Genomic DNA, 22,120 nt, shown 5'->3' with positions numbered 1-22,120 from the left:
TAACCAAAAAATATCACTTACCCTACCTTTAAAGAGTTACACAGTATGAGTTCAGGCTATACATGTATTATCTAGACTATCATAAATCCAAAAAGGAGTTTCATTTCACAGGAGGCTTATTCTATTTACTTCATTCAAAAAATAGTACAGTATATCTATACTGTATATAAAGTTTGATGTGAAGTCAAATGTGATCAAAAGTCCCTAACTTTTGTTTTGTTTGAAATAACCACAGCAAAACACGGAAGGAGGAGGAAGTGAACTTTATTTAAATAAATAGTCACATAAATACAGTCTTACTTAAACTAACATTTTCTCCATCTCGTTCTCACTTACACAAACACACACATATACGAATGCACACGCGCGTGTATACACACACACACACACACACACACACACACACACACACACACACACACACACACGCTCATGCAGTCAAGTAACAAATCAGGAAACATGTAATACTTCTTATAATCCAAAATGTATCAAAAGGGTAATCTTATTTGCATCAAGAGTCAGTGTTTCAATTATTGTGATGTTTTCTCAACCCATGGAAAAATAACATTTCATAAATATGAAATATTTATAAAGTGCAATGCTTTATAGAGCAAGTTAAAATGTAAATGAATGTATCAAAAGGGGTATTTTGAATGAATGGCCTGTAATGAAGCCATCATTTTTTGTTTCGTTTTTTTCTTTCAAATGTGCTGATCAGAGATAGAATATCTCTGATCATAGGATTTTGTTCAGAAAAAAGGCACACATGTTGGTGGTGAGTGGAATCAACCAAAATGTTGACTAAAAATGTCAACACTGCTTGTTTCAGAGATAAAACTATTCAATTGTTTTTAAATTGGGCCTCAGAAAACACTTCCTTTACAAGTTTTCGATCATTTTTAGCAATTTCACAGATATGGTAAAACTAACCAAGCTAGCAATGTTACACAGCTACTATGGCTAACACAGCTAACTGCACAGACGCCTAAATAAACCTGGCAGGTAACATCCATTTATTTCTAGCTATCTCAACCACTTATGGATGGTTCAAGGAAAACAGATTTCCAGCAAAAATAGATACTGCTACGTGTTAATTTTCTGTTGTTTTTCACTTTCTTACAAATGTACAAAAATGAATACCACAATGGTCATGAAACCCAACAACTAGCGATATTACAACATAAACAGACTTCGCATTTGGTGGCAGAGGAAGCTTTCTCATAGCAAAATGCTAAGGAGATAACATGATAGTGCTAGGAAACCAGCATGCTACATTGAGCCACAGCATTCAAAGTGAAAAATCAGTAGTGTGTTTCTGGCAAATAACACCTATCTCAAAATGTTCGCTCTTTGGTAGGCTATAACCCAAATTCTGCCTTTCGACAAAAGAACTGCAAACTTGCTGAGGAACAGCCTAATGAAATGCCTTGAGCCTTTCTTTGTAATTTTCTGCAGTATCACATTATCGTGTCTGATAACTAGTACCATAGACAGCTAGCTTGCTCAATGAGGTCCTATAATAATAATATTAAAAAATGACATAATATTGAAAAAATAAATAAAAACAAAAAACTCCACAATGTATTCATGCACGTCTGTTGCCCTATGTAGATTATCTATCTTCTCTTTCCATATGAATATTGCACCATTCCCACAGTCTTTGTTCTGTCCACATGAAAGGTGAAAAAAAGAGAGGAAATAGCTATTTTATTTAGCTAGCTATTAGTTATTTCATCTAATGTAGCCTACTGTCTTGTGATTGACAGCAAGCTTTCTGTGTATTATTTCTTTCCCAAAAGTTTGATGATAATGATGTTTCCAAATTTAAATATGTTTCAAACATGGTTATCTTATTTGAGGAGGTAGCAATAAAACCAAGGTTTTGAAAAGCACAACGAATGTGCCTAATGAGGAAACCACATTTGATGTTTTGTGTCAGCAAGCTGACTGATGTACCTATTGTTCTTTAGTCACTCAGCTTGACAGTATTTTTATTCTACTTTGGCTGACAAAGATGTACTTTAGCAGTTTTTTGTTTTTTTTAGCAGCATAAGCTAACTATTATCGTACATGACAAAATCACAGTTTCAGTCACAAATGTACCCCTCAAGTAAAAGCTTGGAAGCTTAGGGCTGTTTAAAATGCAACATCTTAGAAAACAAAGGAAAGAAAAAAGAGCTTTGGTCTTCTCTCCATTAAAATGAAAAATTAAATAAAACAAAAAATAAAAGAGTGTCAGTCTTCATATGAAAACATGAAATGTGAGACATAAGTTTATCTGGTCACCTAAATTCAGTTCTCTTGTTATTCATGTGAGTTTATCATTTCGCCTGGTCTGTCAGTCCTGTCAAAGGACTTACTGTAGCAGATTCTCTCCAGAGTCCTGGTTGAGGCCCAGGCCATTATTGCTTCTCTGGAAGTTTGATTAGGATTCAAAGCTTTCTCCAGAGATTGGTTATTGCTTGTTCTTCAGCTTAAGTAATAACACACATGCACGCACACAAGCACGCACGCACACACGCACACATGTATTCTCTGTTACTAATTAAAAGTGTAGATCTGTCACTTGCAGCTCTTTTGCTTTTACACATCAAACTGCTGTCTTTCAAGTGACCTGTTCTCAGGGAATCGTCCAGTGAGGGAACATTCATTTTGGTCTTGTCATCTGGGATGCATTGTACTTATTTCACCATTACACAGCTGCTCAGCTGCTGCATCTCAGAATCTGGGCTGGAGGTGGACCCCAGGCTCCAGGTCCCTGGTCTGGACATGAAGGGACTCTGGGCAACAGCCTGGGGCTGGTGTTGGATGTTCGTATGAGGGTGTAGGTGGGGTTGCCGGCTGATGTGCAGACGCGCCTCAAGAAGGTGCCTCAAGAAGGTGGCCTCCCCTGTGGCGGACGCCACCGGGGAGAGCGAAGAGAAGCAGGATGAGGAGGAGGATGATGATGATGAGCAGGAGGAAGAGGATGCATTGATGAGTTGCTGCCAGGGGCCATGGTGTAGTCCTATAGGGGCTTGGCAAGGAGGCAGGGCAGGCTGAGGCTCTTTTTGGAGGAGGGAAGAGCTGGGGGCATCGAAGAGCAAGGCAGGTGTCAAGACAGCAGAGGAAGGTGGGGATGGAGACTGCTGCTGAGCCAAGAAGAGCAGGGGATTCTGTGCGGGTGCAGTCTGAGGGGCTTGGCTCGGAGGCTGGGCCTGGTGCTGGATCTGCAGCATCCTGGTGAAGCAGAGATTCAACGTTTAGTGTCCGTGCATGGTGTCATGTGTCTTAAGTCTTATACTAGGGCTGCAACTATCGATTATCTTCTTAGTGATTATTCTATCCATTACCTTTTCGATTATTAAGAAAAAAAAAATTACACATTAACAAATCAACTGCCGTCTCACCTCTGCTGGTGTAGCACTTCCTCCAGCATGCTCCGGTGTTCAGAAAGAGCCGGACCCAACGACCCACGGCTGCCACGGTTACAGGAGGGAGGAGGGGCTACCTGCCTCGTCAGACCCTTGATCTTGTTCAACCCCAGGAGGCCTTTTGTGCGTGTGGTCTTCCTCAGCTGCTGACGGAAAGCCTTGAGGCCTGCAGAACAATAGACACATTACTCCTTTGATCTTTCGACGATGACACACTGACAATGTAAAATCCTGTGTATTCACTTAACTCTGAGTGTGTACTGAGTTATAAATGGATACATGAACACAGAGGATGTTACTGTAGAGTAGGAATAAACATGCAAAAGGTCCAGTTGAAGGTGGAGCAGTTGTGTGGTGCTCTACCTTGCGTTAGGGAGGTGTCAGAGGCTCTGCGGCCTTCCTGGAAGCTGGCAGACGGCAGGCTGCCCTGGGCCTGTGGCAGGAGGTGTGACGAGAGTGCCAGCGGGGCTCCTGCGGGTACCATGGCTCTGGCATCAGCCCCAGAGGTCAGATGCATCGACATGCCGCCCACAGCGGCATGCAAGGCTGATGGGCCAGGACTGGACGAAGACTTGAGGCAGCTGTCTGAAGACGCACCGTCTGAGGGACTGACCACAATGCCTGGAGGCATGAAAAAGAGAAGTTAAGTCACAGAAGCAGCTGTGTACTTTTGTACACACTATACAGTACGTGTGTGTGTGTGTGTGTGTGTGTGTGTGTGTGTGTGTGTGTGTGTGTGTGTGTGTGAGCCAGGCACGTGTATCAAAGCGTCAAAGCAGAGTGTAAGTATGGCATACTCACATGGAGGGTTGCACTGGTGGAAGCGGGCAGACACCTCAGCCAGCGTGTGTCTACGGGAGGTGGTGGTGGGAAGGAGCAAGGGCCCTGAACCATGCGTCCCCTCATCTTCCTCCAGGTCCCTGGGTCGGACCTCTTCGCTGATGCTGGTCTCCAGCAGGCTGTTTGGTGAGATGGAGCGGTTCCACAGCAGCCGGTTCAGACTTGCCTCCACTGGAAACACCACGCGCTGGAGACAGGGGGAGGAGCGCTAACGATTAGCGGCTAATAAACAGGAAACAGATGGGAAGGGGGTACTAACTGTTAGCTACTGGTCTACTAACTAGCATAAGGGTGGCGGGTGGAGTCTGCATGTCTCATTCAATTAGACAGAGATAAATGTTGAATCCAAAGATCTCTCTCTCACCTGGAACAGTCCACCTTGGTCACATTCCATCTCTGAGTACACAGGGTTGCTTTTGGCTGGAACTGGAAATGCTATTGCTCTGAAACTGTCTGTAGACTCCATAATCACCTAGACGCAGAGAAGATAAATATCTTTTAGCATGTTATAACAAAAGCAAAAGCTCCTTGGTACTCCTAGGGTCAAGGCTAGGCCCAGATTCAGACCCGATAAGCCCAGCTAGAAACCCTCACCTCTGGAGTGGTGGAGTCAGAGGTGCTCCTGGGCCTTTGGCTCCAGGTTCCACACTGGCGGCTGAGCTGCTGGGCACGATGCTCTCTGACTCTCTCCAGCAGTAGGTAGTAGATGGCTGAGAAGTGATTGTAGCTGCTGCTCTGTAAGGACTGTGTTAGAAGACATGGATTAGGGGATTTGTTGCGGTTGCTTGCCTACCCAGACAAACCCTGTGCATTTGTTTACCTGCTGATAAACAAATGTCCTCCCTCCCTATTTATAGCTTGCTTTAACTGTCTGTCTATGCATTTAAAAATATGCACAGACAAAAGAACTAAACAAAAAAAATGCAGCTAGTCTTTCTGTCTGATCTTTTCAGAGACTCAAGATTGAGAAATGGAGTCTGATTACATGCTGATGCCACTAATTCTTCCCACAAAATGAGCAGTAAGCCCAGAGGTATTTGGGGTTCCATGTTAGGTTGGACTATGGCGTCAGGAAGATAGCATATCTCTTGATCTGACGCCAGACATGACTAACTGTCTCACCTCCCCCACTCCCAACCCTCATTCCCTCAACAGACGCCTGTCTCCCTGAAACTCAAAATAATTATGATCACTACCAGGGACAGCTGCTAGACTACACACATTTCATACACATTCATCATTAAACATAAAATTGTCAATCTTAACAAGTTACCTCTATGGTCCGCTGGCGGTCGATGCCCAGTGTGTTCATGATGCCAAGGACAGGCTCACTGTAGTCCCCCAGGTTGGAGTTGTATTCTGTCAGGGACTGGCTGAGGGTCTGGTGGGGGGCTGTTGGATCCGCTAGCATCCAACGGTGCTGCTTGATCTGGGCCATGCTGATCCGCTTGGCTGGGTCCACCACCAGCATCTTACGGATCAGGTTCTCACAGTCTGAGGAGCAGAAACTAGGGTAAGTCTCTGGTTTTGAGTGCTCTGGTACTTAGGCAAAACTGGTAATTAGCAGTAATTCCAGAGATTTGTTGCCACAGCAACACATACCTTGGGACATGAAAAAGGGAATTCTAAAGCGTCCTTCAGTGACTCTTTGTCTGAGGGCAGGAAGGCTGGGCCCATCAAACGGAAGGGAACCACACACAAGAACATATAGCACCACGCCAAGGCTCTGTAAAGAAAAATCAATAAGGATAGTGTCAGCTGTATTCTTATTGATATTAATTAAAAAAAATACTTTCAAAACATCAGTGCTTGTTTCTTAACCTAATGCATGCTTTTTTATTACTTACCCAGATGTCCAAATGAGGCCCCTCATACTCCTTTCCCTCGAACACTTCCGGGGCTGCATAGGGTGGGCTGCCACACCATGTAGACAGAGGCTCGCCTGCATTGTAGAAGTTACCAAATCCAAAATCTAAAACACATAGAGGTGGAGAGGGATTTGACTCATTAGTTTCTTGTTGTTACGAAAATTAGCACAACCCTAAGGACCTGTACAGTATATGACCATGCCATCTACATTTCATGGGACTTTAATATTCAGGCGGTCAAATTTCTTCATGGTGTGTGTGTGTGTGTGTGTGTGTGTGTGTGTGTGTGTGTGTGTGTGTGTGTGTGTGTGGGTGTGGGTGTGGGTGCGCGTGCGTGCGTGCGTGCGCGTGCGTGCGTGTGTGTGCATTGCTGCGTATCTTTTGTGCCTGAAAGACGGAATCATCAGCATATCTGTTAATTCCCCCTTTCAAATATTCATCTTAATAAAAGGGAAGAATTAGTGGCTCTCAATTAGCATGCAGACTATGCCATGATGATCATTTAATTAAAAATGATCCCTGGCTTGAGAATCACAAAGCTTTTTTTCAGGCCAATCAGACAGAACATCATAATGGAGAAATGTCTAAGACTCTCATATCAATGAACACGAATAAGCTCAAATAAAAACAATCAATGAATGAAAGACAAATACCCCCCAAAGCCCCACCTTCACTTTCACCTAGCATTGTCTCATTAGTTTGGAAACACTCACCAGCTAGTTTGATGTTCATGTTGGCGTCCAGCAGCAGGTTCTCAGTTTTGAGGTCACGGTGAACAATGTGATGTCTGTGGCAGTAGTCGACTGCCGTCAGAATTTGCCAGAACTTCTTGCGTGCCTCATCTTCACTCATACGGCCATTGGAGGTCAGATGGTCTGGAGGGTGAGCAGAGTTTTATTTGTAAAAATCGTTTTAAATAAATGAAAGAAAATCTAAATTCAGTAGAGCTGCTGCAGTTCTGTATCAGACTGGGAGATAAGATATGATTTAAAAAATGGCTTGCTTTAATATTGTGTCCCAAGAGATTAGCACACTACCGGCTCTTTTTTATTGCATGAGAGCCCTCCCTCTCTGGTTACCACAGAAACTAAATTAAAAGTAAAAAATAAAACATAAAAAATAAATTGGTAGTGGAACTCACCAAACATCTCTCCATTCTTCGCATATTCTGTCACAATGTAAAGCATGTCTTTAGTCTCCATGACCTAAGGGAAACATACATGAAACAGAGCAGGATTTAGTGCAAACTAGGTCATAGGCAGCTGATGATGTTGACAGAAGCGATGAATTTCCAAAGAAAAAAAAACTGCTCTAAGTACTTCAGACATAGCCACTGGGGACATAGACTGGCTCCTATATTTCCCTGTTCATACTTCCTCAGTCCCAGTCACCAGCATGTCACAGTTGAACGTGCGTCAGAAATCAGTGTTAAATTTCATTCTAAGTCCATATCTTTTTTCATCCTTGTAAACAGAAAAACATTCACACACAGTGCTCGCATGGGTCACTCCTTGTTTATCGAGGGCACCATAAATGGAATCACTCAACACCAGCATACTGTAAGTGGAACGGAAAGACGCAAGTCCCCTTCCCTTCCTGAAACTCCCAGAAAACCCGTCTCAGGGGAGCCTCCGGGGCTGGTGCGTCTGAATACAGGCATTACACAACAAAGCAAATATTTCTTAAATTACAAAGCCTCATCTGCACAAAACCGCCAGTCAATGCGTATTAAATGTCAGAAGTTATTTTCCACTGAATGGCAAGGCCTAATTCTTTTCCATTGCGGGACTTTTAGAAACCCAAGGGAGCTTTCAGTGCTTCCGTGCACAGATGCCTCGTCTGGGCAGGGTTTATCTACGAGATAAGGCACCGCTCTAGGGCTCTGTCACCTTGAGGTGCAGCTGACGTCAGAGCTTTTAAGAAATGGACTCAGGCACATTAAGGACCCACACATCCCCCCGGGCCGGGGGTTGGGGGGGTTGACTGACGGAAGGAAGGTCAAAGGGAGAAGCTGAAGCAAGGATAGAGGGGGAGAGCAGAGAGACAAAAGAAAACAAAGGCCTGTGATGATTTTCCAGTCGGGGAAGAGGCTGTCATTTTATTTTATTCGCGCAAAACCAATGAGAGTGGAAACTGCAGTTTATCAGTCTTATGTCATACATAGAATGACATAAGACCAAAATGGCCAATGTGTGAATGTGGTCAACTGGGAGAGGTCTCAGACAGAGTGTCTAGTAGTAGACTTCTAATTCACATGTGACCTCTAGATCACAAGCTTGGCTCGCGCCACCAACTTCTCTCTTTACACAAGGGAGGAGGATTTTTACTTTTACTCAATGTATACTTTATTGTGCAACAATGTAACTTGCTGAAACTAAATAATTTTCAGAATATGAATATTTTTTATTGCCAGAAAGGAATTTGTCTTAGTGAGGTTGGTGCATTATATTGAAGCAACAACATAGGAACATTTTCAGTTATTTACAATTTACCTGCTAGAAACTACTGTATACACACTATACACTGTAGATACACTGCTATAGCAGCACAGGTAAATTAACAAATTATTGCATTAATTAAAGAGAAGATCTGTTATTTTCATTGAGCAACACGGTTGTGCGACAAGGTTTAAATTAAAGAGCACAGTCCTGCTGGTTACCACACTTAAAGCATCAAAGCACATCACTAGAGTCCCTACTGTTCTCACATTAATGCAACGACGCGGAGAAGGAAACAGATAGATGGAGAGGTGGAAACATGAGGAGGTAGAAATACAAGCTGTACGTGGGGCGAGGCCCAATCACTTTAGATCGCCGTGTGCGTTTAGCTCTAAATAACAGTTCCCTGGCAAGTGGAAAACTGGAACATTGTGAGATCTTTGGAAAGCATGATTGGAAGTGTTGATTAAGTTACTGGGATGCACTGCCAAGGTTCTGTCCCATCAATAATAATCTATTCAGTGCCTCATCTGGCAGCAGGGCACCATAGAGGAATCTCTGTCTCCGAGCACACGACTGAAGCGACACAGTAAAATCCTCAGTGTTCATTTAAGTCTGAGGGTGTAGAATGGGTCTATTTGGGTCCATTTCTACACTCTCAGAGTTAACAATTAACAATCCTGCATACCTTTCATTTAGAAGTGATAGTTTTGCCCATATACAGTATGTAGGGCATGTGTGTGTGTTGGAAAGCAATATTAGAGATTTCAAGGTGAATAATATTATGGTGGACTCCTGAGTCATATACTGTATGTTCAGCAACATTCAGCTGGTTAAAAGTAATCCTCAACCCCAGTAAAACAACACAGAGATGATCAAAGAGCAGAAGACAGTCATATCAAACTCTGTTGTGTTTATGTGTGTGACCTACAGTATGTGACTATGTGTGTGTGTTTACACGTGTTGCATGTTGCACAACGCATGCCGTGGCATATGCAAGCCTGCTGAGGGAAAAAGAGGATTCCTTGTTCTAAGTCTTCAATTTGATTAAGAGCAGCAGGGGTGGCCTCTTCACGTGATTCGCAGACACATTGCACTTGGCTTCCACTGATGCTAATTGGACTTGACATTCAAACCTGTAGAGTCAGACTCATCTTTAAGCACCACTCTCTCTCCCTGACTTTCTAGCAACACTGTCACCGATCGCTGCAGTACACAGCAAAATCCTCAGTGTTCATTTACCCATTTGTGACTCTGAGTAAAATGAACGTGGAATATTTGACAGTGTATTATATCACACCAAAAACACTGAAATGCACACAGTCAAAATGCACAGGCATTGTTGTTTCTGCGTTCCTTAACACCACCCATCATTCATCTTATTATTCTTGCTCTCTCACACACACTTTGCTGCTTTGTTTGGATGGCATTTGGAGGTCATAATGGATTGCACTAATGCCACTGTGCTGCATGTTTCACTCAGCGAGTCACTGGATACCATTAAGATGACAAATGTACCTTAATGTGCGTCACAGTATAATGATGCTACCACGCCTGCACAACTACTGTCATACGATACGGCAATGCTCTATAATGCTTCAATGGAAAATATGTTAGCCTTAGCACACTGTACATTTTACTGTACTGCTTTTACATCCTCTGATGCCTTTTACACACTTCTTCTACACTATACACACATGCACCCATTGCTCCTCTGCAGATAGCCTATGTGGCATACCACAGACGCACAGCACACGGTACGCTGCTCAACTGTCACAGGCAAAGCCACACAGTGTACAGTGTCAGTGAATACACACCACAAATCAAATAACACACACACACACACACACACACACACACACACACACACACACACACACACACACACACACACACACAGACACACGGACACACACACACACACACACACACACACACACACACACACACACACACACACACACACACACACACACACACACACACACACACGGATGCTATACACACCTGGTACAGTTTGATGATATGGGGATGGTTCAACAGCTTCATGATCTGCACCTCTCTGTAAATCTTCTCTAGGTTGGAGGGGTTCAATCTGGTTTTATCAATTATCTTTATGGCCACCTGCAAAACAACAGATAATTAGTTCCTGGGCAACTTCAAGACAGGTCAATAAATGATTAACTGTTTCAAAACATAGCAATGATGATAACTGCTCTCAAGTGCACCTAGAGTAACCAAACATACACAGCAATATTTTCCTGTGGAAGAACAGAATGCTGACCTGTGTTTTGGTGACTTTATGCCTGGCCAGTTTGACCACTGCAAAGTTTCCTTTCCCTAGAGTGCGGATGATCTCATAGAAGCCGACCTGTAGGGGCCTTCCCAGGGCAGGGTTAGGCTGAGCCCCATGACTGCTCTCTGCCATAATCACCATGGTGCACTTTTATTCCAATGGACGATTCAAGCGTGGTAGCCTAAATGTGGAATCAAAGACAATAACACTTCAATAAATATACAATACTACATTTTTATACAGCATTTATTTGGCACATATGAGCTGTAAAGCAGGGTGGGCTGAAATGCTCACTGGACATAGACAGTTGTATTCTATAACAACAGCAACAACAACAATAATAATTATAATTATAATTATAATTATAATTAATAGCAAACCGATATTAACATAGGCCTACAATTTAAAAAACGTAGCCTATATCCCAACTCAAAGGAGGCTAGTTTCTCAATTGACTTTATAGGGGCAGAACCAAATAAAAAATACAAAATGAAGGTTATAGCCTATTATGTCAAAATAAATAGGCCTAATCAAGTTGATATAGGCTAGGCTATAGTAGATCATTCTGGACATCAGGCAAATTTAGACGAGCCTATAATAGTGTTATAAAGTTACATTGATTAAGTAACACCATACAGGCTATAAGACAAAAACTTTTCTATAATCTAAATATTATCTATGTAAAAAAATTTGCTGTTTAAGAGCGAGCCTTACCTTACAGAGCGCAAGTACACGACCTCCTCTCACAGTTCAAACAGATGCAAACCATTCCTAGACCATTAACAGCACAATAGAAATATATACAAAATCCAGCTCGCCTTTTAAAACAAATTAAATATTGCAATTCGGTTATTTAATATTGTTTGTCCAGTGCGCGTGAGCCGTAGCCTATACAGTAGCCAATAATAAGGTGTATTATAGTAATAATAAGTGACTCGGCAGGTCACTTCTCTGGGCTACGGCACTGTGTGTGTGTCTCCGCTGGAATGCAGAGGACTACAGTGTTCAAAGGGAACTCCTCCTTTCTCCGCCACCAGAACAAATTGATACCCACCTTATTGACGTCACACCAGACGTCAGAGCTTCGCGCGAGGCGCAAGGCCGGGCTAGAGCGCGAGGCACGCGTTGCCGGGCAACCAGTGTTGCCAGGTTCTACGAGAGAAATAAGCTGTAAGCAACCAGGTCTAGGAAAACAAGCCCAAAAGAAGCAACTAGGCCACACGAGCACTTTATCAGCTATTTTCAAAAACTCAGAAACATTCTAACAACACAAATGCTCCCTGGCACAAAACATTTTCATGACAACATTTGAAAACGAGAACCACTGGTTTAAATAATATATTTTTTTTTAAATGGAAGCCAGCCTAAATAAGCAAGTACAATTTAGAAACAAGCCCAAAAAAAACGCAAACTGCAAGCCGCAACTACAATTTTTACAAGCAACTTGACAGAAAAAGAACCCCAAAGTCGCTTATAATAAGCGGACATGGCAACCCTGATGATGACGTGAGTGCTGATGGAGCGGTTGGCTTGGCGATGGGGCGGTGACGTCAGTCCTAGAGAAGCGTCACCACGTGATGTTTCCTCCCGAGCTGTTCGGTAGTGGAACTCTGTGGTGAGTTGGGGCTAGTCGCTCATATCCTGGCATTGCCTCAACTTGCCGTTGTTGCCCTAAATTGACTCCTGTAAGAAGTGAAACAGAAAGTAAAGGTACTTAATAATATCTGATGAAGGACTAATGGGATTAGACAGCAGCCCCCCCCCCCCCTCTCCCACTCCTGTGAATAGGCTACACATTCTATTCTATTCTTTTATTTTATTTTATTTCATTTTCTGTTCTGTTCTATTCTATTCTATTCTATTCTATTCTATTCTATTCTATTCTGTTCTGTTCTGTTCTGTTCTGTTCTGTTCTGTTCTGTTCTGTTCTGTTCTGTTCTGTTCTGTTCTGTTCTGTTCTGTCCTTTTGTGTTATTCAATGCATTGAAGGCAAAATTAGGTTACTTGATCCATCTTGATATCTGTCATTTTCAAAGTTATATTGTTTGCCTCAAACTGTCCATAGTTGATTTGCATGCTGCCTTATGTTCTTCTACTCCTCTCATATTGCAGACAACCCCCATAAAATCTTGACACAATGGCATGGGAGACAGGGTTGGAGAGGGTTACAGACAGACAGTATAGTCATGTCAGGTTCAGTTCAGGTAGACCAGAACAACAGAGAAAGAAAGGAAAGAGAAGGGAGGGGCATCCAGGTAAAGAGCACAAAAACCTGCGCACAGCACACACAATTGTGTAGTGTACACACACGCACGCACGCACGCGCGCGCACACACACACACACACGCACACACGCACGCACGCACACCATGCACTCACAAACACAAAAAATGTACACCAGGTGCACACAAACACTCATATCTCTCTCTTTATCTAGAATTGCTGCAGTCATAACTAGTTGTTTCAGTCCTTGTGTCTCATCATCCTTTGCAAACATAATTCATCACACACGCACACACGTGGGCTCACACACACAAGAAGTACTTACAAATAATTTAATATAATAACATAATTATGTTATGTCAGTCTGAACAAACTGTTCAGACAGTTCATGAATCTTATTTCCATTCTTTGTGACAGTTTGGAACGCACTGCTGGGTAAGACACTGCATGATTTCCTCTTGTCAACGTGAGCCATGCAGCAGAATGCACAGTTCAACCTACTGAACATCCCAGCCAGGACCGTCCCACCCTGTGTCAAAGGTGACCAACTTGGGGTCATTTTGGACATGATAATCTGTCATTTCTAATATCAAGGCATGTCATTAAGTATAACTACTTCACTCCAATACTTACGCTCCAATACTTTTCCCCATGCCCCTCAAAGTACTTGGGAAAATCCCATTGAAAAGAAAATAGTGTGTACGTTATTAATGCTGTCAGCATGTTCAGCCTGCTCAGTAGGTTATTGCTACCAAGGAAGATGGCAGCAGATGCAACCATCATCTCCCATGCATGGCCATTAGAGATACTGTACCATATCGTTGCAGCATTTACTTTTACTTTTGATACTTAAAATACGTTTAAAGTACATGTAATTCTTTACGACTTTAATTTACAGGGTATTATTCTAATGGGTGACTTTCACTTTTACTAGAGTCATTTTCTAGTTAGATACCGCAACTTTTTCAGGTACTTTTTCCACCAATGCAGCAAATATCCTATTTTGATTTGTGAGGGCGGAAAAAATAAGCTGTTATTATTTTTCTTCCGTGTGCCTTGGCCATTGACGTACACCATCAACATCTCTAGTGTACTCTTTATGATTGACAGCCTTGTGCTTTATTGTTGGACAGAGAGTGACTTGTGTTCTATTAGCAAGGTTGCTGCACTTTAAAGTTGATTGTGTCTCTAGGGTTGCCAACTACTTGAAATCCAAATAAGGGACACCCAGACGGCCAGACACCCACCCTTATGTCTAAGTAAAATAACCCAGAAATGGGTAAAATCTCACTGTAGGCCTACAGCTTTTGTATATTATTATCCAGTATTATCCAGTTTACTAAGACTAGAGGGTGGTTAACAACCTGTATATGTATGAGCTGTTTGAACGTGTTTCATTGATTGATTCCCAAAAATAAGGAATAAAGTGTGTACCAATAAGGATAAAGTGACGATTGCTTATTCCAAGGGACGGTTGCATGGCAACCCTAATTGTGTCCCTTATAACCTCTAACCAGTCAAATGCAGCCCTCGGCACAGAGGTTTTGATGCTAATGGGGATTTCCCTGTGGAAGTGTCAAACTCAGTATTGCGGTGAAATAAACACAGCCTACACAGCAGTGAAAGGTCACACAATGCATGAGAACACAGATGCTATCCACGTGGTGCTGGAGCAGAGTAAAAATACATAATACAGGATACATAATCCAAACAGACCCTGGCGGGCCCACATAGAGATGAATGACATGGATCTGATAAGAGTAAATGGGAACAGAGTGAAAAGTAGCACCCCAACTCCCCAGGCACTTGCAAGTGTAATTACAAAAGGTGAAGTGAAAAAAAAGAAAGACCAGTGACACAGTTCTTTACAGATCAGTTCAGATCTTTGGTCATTTCATGATAGGTGGCTCAGAATACATTCTGGGTTGTGGGAAACCTCTGAGGTGGCAGAGATCACAAGGATATCAAATGGGTGAAACAAAAAAAACATGTCTGAAAATGTCATGAGTGAATCAAATGATTGACTGAGCAGAGCAGCCTATACAGAAACTGTAACAGCTTGCATAGAATGTGTGGGAGAGTGAAAATGCAAAAGCTCAAGAGAGCTCAAGAGAGCTCACAAGAGTTTACCCTCCCTGTGCTCCAGAATGTTAGAAGAAGAATGCAAAGATCATGCAAAGCTTCCCAGCCAAAAGGTCACACACGGTTTTGATGTGCGATTACACCGAAACCGCATAGCCTCTCTGCTACTGCTCTCGTTGTTTTGTCAACCATACATCTCTCCCCTCCCCCATTTGAATATTGCCTTGATTTGCATGACACATTTGTTGTATTCCCTGAGTGGGCAATTCCGCCCTAGTTTTATAACCTGTGTTTACCTGAGACAGATGAACTCAGCAATCAGTTGTTTTATTGTGAAAGAACGAAGAGGCATAAGATATTGGACAAGTGAACCTTCTGAAAACATCTATGGCCTCATGACAAGTCAAGTGGCTACAGAACATGTTATCTTAAACCATCTCACATGCAGGTTATTTTGGTCTTAATAATTGAATAACCACAAAACCTTAAACCCTAAAACTATGTCCAGGAGATGTTCTGTATTCATTGCCCCACTGTAAATTAAGCCCATTCTCAACCGTTGCATCTTCTTGTTTAAAATAATTCCTGGACAGACAATTTGTAATTCCCCCCTCTGCCTCTCTTTCTCTCACTTTTCCTTCTTTCAATCTCACTCTCTCTGTGCCCAATCTCTTCAGTATTTCTGAAATACAAGTACAAAAATAGTATGTGGATTGACCCTGGGTAGCACTCAATTAGCTAGCTAGTTAATTCATTGATTAATTGTATGCTTTTGAATGCCTTTCATGTCTTTGAATGCCCTTTTATGCCTTAAGTATACCGCATCTTTTATTCCCTTTGTGTATGAAATGTGCTGGAAAAAACAAGCAGCCTCATCTTGACATAGGAAGTCAGGTGGTGTGTTTGTGTGCGCATGAGGTGATGTGATTCAGAGGTCTTGTTACTGTAATACACTCAATAGCATACAGTGCAGTTTAGATGGTGTGATTGTGATTGTGTGTGTGTGTGTGTGTGTGTGTGTGTGTGTGTGTGTGTGTGTGTGTGTGTGTGTGTGTGTGTGTGTGTGTGTGTGTGATTGTGTGATTGTGATTGTGATTGTGCGTGTGCGTGTGCGTGTGCGTGTGCGTGTGCGTGTGCGTGTGCGTGTGCGTGTGCGTGTGCGTGTGTCTGTGGGTTGTGTGTGTGTGCGTGCACGTGCGTGCGTGCGTGTGTGCTTGCGTGCGTGTGTGTGTGCGTGGGTGCGTGTGTGCGTGCGTGCTCATTTGCGTGCGAGTGTGCTTGTGCATGCGTGTACTTGTATAAGTGTGAGCACCAAATGTCTGCACAACTTTAGTACAATTTGAAAATATTCTTTTAGTTAGACTTACATTTAGGAAAAGATTCAGGCTGGGGTTAGTATTAGGCGTGTAGGGATTGGGGTTAGGTTAGGGTTGGAGTTATGGCAATTTATACTTAGCTGGGTTGGGTTAAAGATGGCAAAAATGATAGACTTGAAGGAAGGGCAAACTGAATGTTGTGTTTTAATGTATTAGCATTTACTAAGACAACAAAAGCTCATCAGGTATGTTTCACTGTTTTGTAAGTTGTTACACTTTTAACATTGTAAAACGAGCACTGTATTGCACAGCCATTATATAGGCAGTGTGCATGTTTGGCCTGCATACCATTGTCCATCAGTTTCTAATGCAATATGTTCCAGGACATTTGGTGAGCCGCTAAATTGTTGATACAATAGGACAGTGCACGATCCAGTGTTTTGACCATGGAGGTATAATGGCTTTGACTGGTAAGCGTTTCAGTACGCAGGACCCAGGTAGCATTCTTAAACCTTGTCTATTCTCCTGTCCCGTAACAACAACAGAAACAACAAAGCAAATGACAGCAGCAGCTTCAAAGGGAACAGCGGATGCCTTTGAAGTAGAATCTTTAATGTCCTGGATCATGTCATTAAGGTCATGTGTTCAGTCAAATTCAATATTTTATAGCCTGGCAGTCTCCACTCTCCAAGGTCAGGATCATGGAAAACCAGAAGAATCCTTTGGGTAAACACAGTAATCAGATATGTGTGAAACAAAACAAGTTGAACCCTGAAAACCCAAGGGAGAAAACAACACAGTAAAATCCTCATTGCAAATTTTATTCTGAGAGTGTACAAATGTAACCAAAGGATTTTACTGTGTACCAAAGGTTATTAATCCTGTGACAAATCCATATAATCCAGGTGTTAAAATCTCCACAGGCTGTCTTTTTTTTAACTCAATGTTAATGTACCAACAGTGCCCACACAGTACAGCCACTTACTGTACTTACTTTACGTTGGTATATAAGGACAGTTGCAATTTAAATATTTTACATCCAGGATGTACATTCACAGCCATACCACATGGTGGTTGTGTACAAACCACCTGAAGCTCAGTTCTAAACAACAGTAAGCTCCTTTTCTATCCTGTAAAATCCTGTCCATGTCTAGTGCTCTCCATGACATTGGGCAGCAGCATATAGTGAACTCATCCCAGGTCACCAAGACGCACAATCACATCCATTTTGAGAACCACATTGCAGGACATGCTCTCCAGGATGTCGTCCTGAGTCCTCATCATCTCTGCGCCACTGTAGTTCCGTCTAGGCCGGCTTGCATGTGCTCTCTCTATCTCTTCCAGTTCAACTTGAATTCTCTGGCCCATACTTACCATGACTAATCATGATACTGACATGATACTAACCATGATACTAACCATGATACTGCTATGATAGTGTCATGATAGTGACATGATGCTGACGATCATACTGACATCATACCAACCATGATACTGACATGATACTGACGTGATACTGACATGATACTGACCATGATACTGGGATGATACTGAGATGATACTGACAATGATAATGAGATGATACTGACAATGATAATGAGATGATACTGACAATGATAATGAGATGATACTGACAATGATAATGGCATGAAACTGACCATGATAAGTAAGTAAGTACTAGGATGGTAGGTGTTGGCTCGGGGTCATGCCTATGTTCCCTCAGCCCTATGTTCCCTCTGTTTAGGATTAGGCTTGGGGCTTAGGGTTATGGTTGGGGTAAGTGTGTATGCTCTCTACCTCAGTAATCCATCACCCAGGCGTCAAGCGTCTTGATACCAACAATATGCCTCTCCAACCCTACTTACTTACTACGACCCTACTTACTTACTAGTTATACTCATTATGTGTGTATGTTCTATACAACAAATCCTGTGAAGCTATCCTGCATGTGTATGGTTTTTTTTAGGGGGGGGGGGCATTTCTTTTACACTACATGTACACAACACATTACATTACATGCTCTACAATTTGTTTGAGTTTTTACTGAGATCTTATCCTACTATAATTCTAGTAACCTCTGTCCGTTTGTAGTGGTGGTGGTGGTGAAGCTACCCGGTTCTCCCCACTGGCTGGACCAATTGCTCTGATTTTGCACACAGCCATTGACCATTACCATCTGAACACAACTGTGAAGCCCGTTTTTCAATTTCATCAAATCTCAGCTTCTTATTAGCGTTTTTGTGTCAAAGAATGTCGTCCCATAGCTGCGGCTGCCCAGCTATGGGACGAACTGCCTCCCGGGTTGCCAGATCATGTGCGCATATCCCCCCACGGCTGCGTCGACCGGGTATGGTCTAGTGTTATCTAATCTTACAATTGTGCATAAAGCATTTACCAACCACACTGGGCTCTGCTACTGAGTTTGCTAGAGGGGTGTAGGGCCGTCCAAACCAAGCACTATAACTATAACTATATTGTTCACCACTGTCAGTTCTGTGGTGTGGACTCTTTTAATGTTTTGGTTCCTCAATTTATCTTTGTAGCAGCAATAATAAAAGAGAAATTAGCAAGTAAGTAAGTTATAGCCTAGTGCTTGGTGTGGACGGCCCTTATATGTGGCCTCACTGACACTTGACCTGGGGTTGACCGTACACTTATTAAATCTCAGTTCATCCAGCCATTCTTCTGTTTCACTCCCTGCTTTTGCATTGTGTTGCAGTCTCTTAAAAGCGCCTTTGTGTGAGCGGTTTGTTGTCTCAGGGAGGACAGAGGTACCATGCTTCCTCGTTAATTAGTTCTGGGCTGTCATTGCTTGTTCACTTTGACAGGAGTCTGCTGTCCTCGTGAGCTTGTGCGTCAAGCTATCCTCTAACAGCTAACAGCTCGACTACCTCCCTCCACAAATAAACAATATCATTGTTATCTGTCTCTCTGACAGACACACTCACGCACGCATGTGCGCGTGCGCACACACACACGCACGCATGCACCACCACCACCACGCACGCACGCACGCACGCACGCACGCACGCACGCACGCACGCACGCACGCACACTCACACACACACTCACACACACACACAACACTTTAGACTTAGAGCGATATACAGTACGTAGTGTTCTTTTTGCAAGGTTAAAAGTGCAAACAGAGCCTTGTTGTCCCAATAAATGCTGATAAATTAAAGCGCATCATTCAGTTTGCCCTTCCTTGAAATCTGCTTTACTGTCAACATTAGTAAGATCAGGCTCCTGGGGTAAATATTTTTTTTCGTCACACGCACGCACGTACGCAAACACACTCTATTACACTAGCATTACACCAGGTTAATCTTAACCTGCTGGCCCAACTCCAACCCTAAAAAGGGGTCATTAATGAAAATTTCCTGCAATTTATATAGTGTGCTGCTCGTGTGAGCGCATGGGGGAACAGTTAGGTGTTAAGCAATCTCGGAGCCCAGAGACAACAGTGCAGAATCTGTTCTTGAGAGATTATTAGGTGTTAAGTGTCGAGCTCAGGGACCTTCTGATTCACAGACAGTCGCTATACCTTTACTATCCTGGACCAAAAGTCCCCATAAGGGTAATAGAAAAGAATTAGTGAAGGAAAATATTTATGTTTAAGACTCATAACAAGTTCAGGTTGAGGTGAGGGTTAGGATTTGGCATTTACAGCAGGGTTTATGTTTAGGGTTAAGGTTAATTTGAGGGCTACTCCTCTCATATTGCAGACAACCCCCATAAAATCTTTTGAACACAATGTCATGGGAGACAGGGGGTGGAGAGGGTTACAGACAGTATAGTCATGTCAGGTTCAGTTCAGGTAGACTAGAACAACAGAGAAAGAAAGGAAGGAGAAGGGAGGAGCATCCAGGCAAAGAGCACAAAAACCTGCACACAACACAATTGTGTACAGACTAGCGCGCGCACACACACACACACACACACACACACACACACACACACACACACACACACACACACACACACACACACACACACACACACACACACACACACACACACACACACACACACACCTTTTAGAGGACCTTTTATTAAGTAAAGAAAGCGGCCAGCGGTTTTAATCTTAAACAATATTGATTTCTAAGATAACATTCATCATTTTGAACCACAAAAATGAATCCTACCTATAAACAGAGAACATGCTCAGCATGGTGCGTAGGGATGTTGCGCCACAAAGTCTTTCCTGGAAGTCTGCGCTTTACTGTAAACAAGATAAATTATGATTTACAACTGACAGGTTCTTAACATGGGGCTCACTGGGGCTCTTTTTTGAAGTCTGTGGGGACTCCCAGCAGAGTGAAGAATAATTCATTGAAATTTCCTGGAAGTAAGTACATTGTATGAATGATGTGAAGTTAACACTTTGCTCAAAGTCCTGTTCAAATATTCATAATGCTTTAAAATGTTGAGCTGTTTAAAATGTATTTTTTTGTATCCTGATCAAGCAGGTCACATCAGCAGTCTGTAATGTCTCAGCTCAAAACTGCCTATCAATTCTAGGAGACTTCAATGAAAGATTCAGACCGGATGCACCCTTCACGTGCCATAACAACACCAACCGCAATTGTGAATGTCTTGGAACACAAGCTACTGGCTGCGAACACCCTGTTCCAAAAAAGAATGGACAAGAGATAGAGCTTCCAGCTACGTCAGCTAGACATACATACTGGAAATGCACGTGGAGGAATTCGATCCTGAATACTGAAACTTAGAGCCCTTTCTACGCTGTGGATTCTGATCATCGAGTTGTCTCCATGAGGGTTCGACTGAGCCTGATCCCCAGCCAAGGCAGAGGACTCGATATGTCTGGAACAGACATAATTAACATAATGAATTAGCCATCAACACATCCTTTATCATAGCCCTTGCCCCCATTGCCCTGTGCCTTTTCATACATGTTCACAACCCTACACATTGTCTTTACATGCACCACATGGACAGAAAGATAAAGGGAGGTAGGGCATGCCTCCTGGTGGATCTTTGCACTCTACTGAGCACACCTTTCTTCTAACGGCAGAAATTCGGCAGTTACTGTAAAATGGAAACAACTTCCCTATCCAGACAGGCTTGAGAACTCCTGGGTTGTCTTGGTGTGTTGGTGAGACTGGTGGGTTGGTATTATGCAAAGGTAATAGCATGTTGCCATAGCAAGGTTTGGATAACCTATGCCGTTTTCAGCACATTTGATTATACAGGCATACAGTGTACCATTTTATTATGTCCAGGTGAATTTGCCTGATTCCTCACTTCATAAGCAGCTCACAGTGAGCTTGTGAAATGGGTCATAATAAAATCCTGATTACAGTATGACACATAACACCAATGTGTGATACAGTGCCTGGTGGCAGTAGATACAGGGACATCTAATTTTCTGATAGCCATACTGTACGTAACATTGGTCCATCCGACTAAAGCCCTATCAACAAAGTCCTTGATCCAGCAGTTCTGTGGAAACTGTTATCTCGGGGTTTGAGGATGTAAATACTAGCCCAGCGCTGTCTGCAGCCATACAGTATGCCAGTCTAGACGAGCCTGTATGAATACCTGTGTGTGCAAAAGCCCCCCCCCCCCCCCCCCCCCCCTCCCCCAGAGACAGAGCCATGTGCGTCATTGCAAAGAC

General features: G+C 42.8%; 1 protein-coding gene across 1 annotated transcript; it reads right to left on the bottom strand.

Moving 5' to 3' along the window:
- Positions 1–258: 258 nt before the first annotated feature.
- On the bottom strand, positions 259–11,824 carry sik1 (salt-inducible kinase 1). Its single transcript, XM_084084593.1, has 14 exons — positions 11,570–11,824; positions 10,844–11,036; positions 10,567–10,683; positions 7,263–7,326; positions 6,835–6,996; positions 6,101–6,225; positions 5,856–5,979; positions 5,527–5,747; positions 4,848–4,997; positions 4,618–4,725; positions 4,215–4,440; positions 3,777–4,034; positions 3,390–3,579; positions 259–3,219 (listed from the first exon to the last, which is right to left on the bottom strand). Exons 2-14 carry the CDS (start codon positions 10,994–10,996, stop codon positions 2,682–2,684), a joined length of 2,436 nt encoding a protein of 811 aa, XP_083940719.1. The 5' UTR covers positions 10,997–11,036; positions 11,570–11,824; the 3' UTR covers positions 259–2,681.
- Between the last annotated feature and the right edge of the window lie 10,296 nt (positions 11,825–22,120).

This window comes from Gymnoscopelus microlampas (genome assembly GCF_963454915.1).
Source record: "Gymnoscopelus microlampas genome assembly, chromosome: 17".
Taxonomy (NCBI): Eukaryota; Metazoa; Chordata; class Actinopteri; order Myctophiformes; family Myctophidae; genus Gymnoscopelus; species Gymnoscopelus microlampas.
The sequence above is the reverse complement of the archived record's forward strand: the minus strand, read 5'-3'. Positions and strand labels throughout refer to the sequence as shown.